Source organism: Apaloderma vittatum, unplaced genomic scaffold, assembly GCF_000703405.1.
Source record: "Apaloderma vittatum isolate BGI_N311 unplaced genomic scaffold, ASM70340v1 Scaffold29576, whole genome shotgun sequence".
NCBI lineage: Eukaryota > Metazoa > Chordata > Aves > Trogoniformes > Trogonidae > Apaloderma > Apaloderma vittatum.
The window spans coordinates 1-5,352 of record NW_009722736.1 but is presented as its reverse complement, the minus strand read 5'-3'; the positions used below and the strand labels follow the sequence as shown (position 1 = coordinate 5,352).

The window sequence follows — 5,352 nt, the reverse complement described above, 5'->3', positions numbered from 1 at the left end:
GCCCCTCAACTCAGTTCAGTCTTTTTCAACACTCTCCCTGCAGTTAATGGCTGTGCCGCCAACGTTTTTGCTGGTGCTTCTCGCCACGAACACCGCACACAGTACCTTTGTTTCTGCCTTTGGTGCACTCTCTTCTTGCATAGCTCTTACTTTCACAACTCAAATTTTTCAGCTTATTCCCAAGAGGCACAGTTGATTGCCAAAGGGCAGATTCGTTGCCAAAGGGCAGATTTGTTGCCAAAGGGCAAGCTAAATAGTGAGAGCACTGATGCTACTTTCCTAAGGAATGTGAAGGTGTTACTAAGGTAAAAATAAAATTACTAGATACTAAATCCAGGTAGAGTTCTCAGTCACTTGTATCGACTGGCAAACAGCATTATTTGTAAGTACAAGGCAATGTACAAAAGCCTGGCCGAGATCCAGCCCTCTCCGGGAGAAGCACTTGTGTACACAGCGCTGTTTTCCTAATGCCAGACAGGTAGGAGAAAAGAGTGGCATGGTAACAACTGGTCAAGTCTCAGTGGGGAAATAAAGCCAAACAGGGACTGGGATATAGAACTTGCTGCTCCCAGCCCACTCTTCAGACAGAATCCAATTCCACCGCTTTAGCAGCCAAAAGTTCTGAAAACACCTGTTTTGACAGAAAGTGTGTCAGCGAAGCACAGTGTGCTCACAGTGCAGCAGCTTCCAGCAAACAAGAGCAGAAGCGTAAGCATTTGTCACTATGACCTACGCTCTGTGACAGGTTGGCAGAACCCACCAAGGATGCCCAGCTTCACAAAATACAGTCGTGAAGATGGAGCTGGCTGTGGAACTGAGGGCTGGCAAAGGGCTAAAACCACATCTTACGCTGAACATCTGCTCTTAACCCTCTTGCAAGGTGAATGTCATACAGTCTCAGATAACTAACAGGATACAAGAGGAGGTAAAAACCCCCAAATGCTTACTTACCTGGAAGAACAAATCACCTTTTTCCCTATGAGAAAAAGGAACAAACCCTTCTTCATCCTAATACATTTTAAAGGGTGAACGAGTAGCTCCAAGAACATTTTCCGTTAAAAGTAGCAACAGGGAAATTATGTTTTTTGAAAGCACGTGAGGTAAAGTTATCTCCATCTCTTGCCAGTGGCATAAGAAAATACAAGTTAGATACTACAGAGAGCAAAGCCTGTGTAACTTGGAATGGAACTGTGTGTTTACCGAGACAGTTACGATGTTTCATCCCTCTGTATTTCTGTAAACCAATTACTTATCTAGAGACTGCTTGATAGGAAGTCCTTGCCTGTTCAGATGCTAACCAGTCTAGCAGGAATTAAATGCCTTATTTCCACATAAGGTTTGGACTTCATTCTCATTTGCTCTATGTTGGAATAATTTCATGTCATTTTCAAAGTCAAGTCTCCTTTTCCAGCATCAGCAGCTCCAACAGACTCTACAAGGCAGACCAAAACAGGTAAGAGATGTCACAACAGTGGGTTTCATAATAATCATAATCATTCTGCTGATGATCACTCTAAGTCTTCATGTTTGAACAGCCTTGCCAGCGTTAAGCCACCCTATCACCTGATTCACCCCTTGCTGTAGCCTCAGTACACGGCAGCACCAGCACTCCATTTTCACAGGGAAGATTTTGCATTCAGCTTGCATTTGCCAGGCTCTTCTCAGTGACGTCCAATGATAGGACAAGGGGCAATGGGTACAAGCTGGAGCACAGGAGGTTCCACAAAAACATTAGGAAAAACTTTTTCACCGTGAGAGTGACAGAGCCCTGGCACAGGCTGCCCAGGGAGGTTGTGGAGTCTCCTTCTCTGGAGACATTCAAAACCTGCCTGGATGCGTTCCTGTGTGACCTACTGTAGGTGATCCTGCTCTGGCAGGGGGGGTTGGACTAGATGACCTCTAGAGGTCCCTTCAAACACCACGTTCTTAGTATATACAGCATTAGAGGTAGCCTCTTCACCATCACCTTTTTGGTGGTGTAGCTTTTGTGGGTTGCCACTCGTCGACACGAGAAATGAGGCCAAGCAGTACAAGACATCAAGGATTGGTTTGGACACGGGGCCGCACTGCAGCAAACACAGATTACTGAGCCCCCTCTAGTGGCACTACGACTGGAGACGCTGGTTTGTGCCTTGCAAAGACGCGTTTGACAGCTGCCACAGGGCAGTTAAGGGATGAGCTCAGAATAACCGCCAAAGGATGACCATGACAACAGCTAAAGTACCAAATGCACTTTAATGAGTTCCAGATTTTGTTCCCGGAGGGAATTTATACAGTGTCAGTACATTAGGCAGGTACACAGCTTCCTCTGAACTACAGGCATGAGGAGAACTGACTGTAATACACTAGGTACTTAAAATTATTTTCAGAAACCAGTTCTCCCCAGTATTAGATATAAGGCATGTTTCCATGTGTGCAAGTGGCTGCTATGTCCAGTCCTCAGATGCCGTATTTGCCCTTTAGTTCTTCCACTTTTGATATGTAAGCTTTCATTGCATCTTCTTTGGACGTTCCTGAAGGACAGAACGTAGGAGGCTGGTCAGATACCTTTCACAGATTAACACACCTTTTATGTGCAAGTCACAATTCCTTGCTATAGCACGTAGCAGCATCCTACCAGAGAGCGAAGAAGCTAAGCAAGTCACTTGGCGATGAACTTAGTATTAAAATCATAAACAAATGTGTTCAGCAGTCATTTCAAAGCAAAGTTATATTTGTATAAATAACAGCTCAACAGTGTATTAGTTTTATTAAGGCCATTCCAATTATTACAGGAGAGCTATTTAATCACTTAGACTGCATTTAGATGTAGTGCTGGCTGTTTAAAAAACACCAGAAAAATCCCATTTTCATAGGTTAGACTAGTTGTTTGGCTCCTCATTTAGAGCAGAGATCCCCAGCTGCATCTTCAGTTGGGAAAGCTTTAGAAGAAACACAATGGGAGGGAGAGTTCAGTCTCTGGGGTACAAGGCTGCCACCTGGCAAACATGAAACTGAAGTTGCTGCTGCTGTTACAGTTCTCCTTTGGGTAACATCTTGGGCCAGCTGGGCATTTTGCACCTTAATACATTTTCACACTGGCTACATGTTTCAGGATTACTTCTGCCTTGCAGAGGTAATCAAAAGTAAGAGTTCAGTATCGTGATATGCTGAACTTCTAGAACTCGTCTTAAAATGCAACACAACTTTATTTCTTGCTGAACCACTCTCCTGAGTAGTTTGCCTGTGACTTTATTTATTACTTTTTGGTTTTTAAGCAGATACTTACCTTTCAATGCATTCCAGGCATCCCACTTTGCTTTGCCTTTGAAGTCCAGCATACCTGGGCGGTCTGAGAGACAGGATAAGCAGCAGAATTAGTTTGTGTGGTCTGGGTGTAAGCAATACTTACGCCTTTCCTGAATGCTATTTAGCTCTTAACTATGATAAAATACAATGGTTCATCTTTGCAGCTATTATTTACTTGCAGCCAGGAGATCACCTCAAGGGAGCATGCTGGAACTCTACTGGTGGCAACAGAGATATTCTCTGTCAAGCTCCCTGAAGACAGCAGTGTTTGACCAGAGTAGCACCAAAAAATGTGATTTTGTTTTATCATACTTTCTAAGGACATTGCTGTTGCATGAGTTATTCAAAGTTATTCAGTTAAAGAATATCAGCTCTAAAGCAAAGCAGAAATTCCCTAAGGTCCATTACACATAGAGACACAAACCCAAAAGCTAGTAGCACACAGCTTAGAACTCATTATCACCATGTTAATGGCATGTTTATAACATAAAGCTCTTTGTTTGTTCTGTCATCTGGGGGTATAAGCTCTGAACTCTAATTCTCTTCATTGCAGGCTACATTGTGGCCAGGTAGAGATGAAAACCATCTACACTTCCATATCTGATTCCTATTTTTCATGTAAAGTCCTCTCTGTGTTTTTACTTCCATTCTGTCTCCTTAAAGACATGTCTTAGCATTAACAAATAGAACTGGGCAGGGGCCTGTACATTAGCCACAAAAACACCCTTGCACAGCCCACATGGCAACATGACCTACTAGAGCTAGTTGGCAGCTCCACTTCTCTCCAACAAAACCCCTATTAGCTTACTCCTAACAGAGACTGCTTTTCTAGCCAACTCACATTAGCAAACTCTTGCCCCACAGGAATGCAGTGACCCACAGAAATGTGGGTACATTAACAGCTCTAGAGGACCACTTCACCTTGGCAAGCATTAATAACGCTAAGGTCCATCCACACCAAAAAGATCGCATCTTAAACACAAAGTCAGCTCTTTTTTCCCTCCATGCTGTCCACCTTTGGAACTACACTAGGTGGTCCTGTTCTAGCAGGGGGGTTGGACTAGACAGATGATCTTCAAAGGTCCCTTCCAACCCCTACTATTCTGTGATTCCTTGAACAAGAGGTTGCAATTACTCATACTCACTATTTCCTCTACACTTCACTGCTCCCTTTTAACTCCATCAACACCCAATAAACTTCACCATCAACTGGGTCAGGAGGCCAGCGCTTCAAATGAATGACCTTTTTCCTTTCTAATTCTAGTTACTCAAGTGTTATGCAAGGTCAATTGAGACAAGCTTCCTTCTCAGGGTATTCCTAGGCTGCTCTGCCAGTGACAGAAGTGTAGCAAAAGAAGTAACAGGAGAGATTTTACATAATGTATCTACAGAGATATTTCTGCTACAGTCCTTCCAAGATATGATACTTACTCGCAGCTCCTGTAAAAGCTTTCTCCTATTCTTCTGTTTTGGCTTTCCAGTACTATTCTTAGCAGCCTATTCAGTTTAAAGAAACCATGCCCCTCCCCAAGTATTGCAGTTCCACTCTTCTATAGCTTGCCTTGCTCTTTAAGTCTGTTGAACCGAGAAGCACTTGTATTAAAAAAGCATCCCCTGCCTCGGGCAGCTATTTACTGAGAGAGGTCTGCAAAAAATCCCAAACTCAATATTTGCACAGAGCTGACACAAAGGATTCTCGGACCGTTGTGACACGCCTTAGATGACTGCAGCGGGGTTAATCGAAAAACCGCGAGTTGCACAAGCCCTTATCGGCCTCAGCCGGCACGTAAATCCGGGCCAAGTCGGTCCAGAGTCGTTTTATTGCCAAACCGCGGGGTTGCACGGAGCGAGGCACGCACCGGGCAGAGGTTTTGCCTCCCCCAAGTGCCTCAGCTCAGTCCCGGGTGCCGGGGGCCCGGGCGCCGAGGCCGTACCCACCCGTGTTCACGTCGCCCACCGTGGCCTGTTTGTAGTGGCTGTAGACGTCCAGCATCTCCTGGTCCGTCGGCTGCGACTTGAGCTGCTTCACCTCCTCAGCGGCCTTCTGGAACGCGGCCTGGGGGC

The 5,352-nt window shown here is 44.9% G+C and overlaps 1 protein-coding gene across 1 annotated transcript; it reads right to left on the bottom strand.

Moving 5' to 3' along the window:
* Positions 1–2,216: 2,216 nt before the first annotated feature.
* Positions 2,217–5,347, bottom strand: DBI (diazepam binding inhibitor (GABA receptor modulator, acyl-CoA binding protein); the record flags this gene model as incomplete). Its single annotated transcript, XM_009871865.1, has 3 exons — positions 2,217–2,513; positions 3,269–3,331; positions 5,227–5,347. Coding segments are annotated over 3 exons (258 nt in total), but the record flags the coding sequence as incomplete, so codon positions are not given.
* Positions 5,348–5,352: the final 5 nt, after the last annotated feature.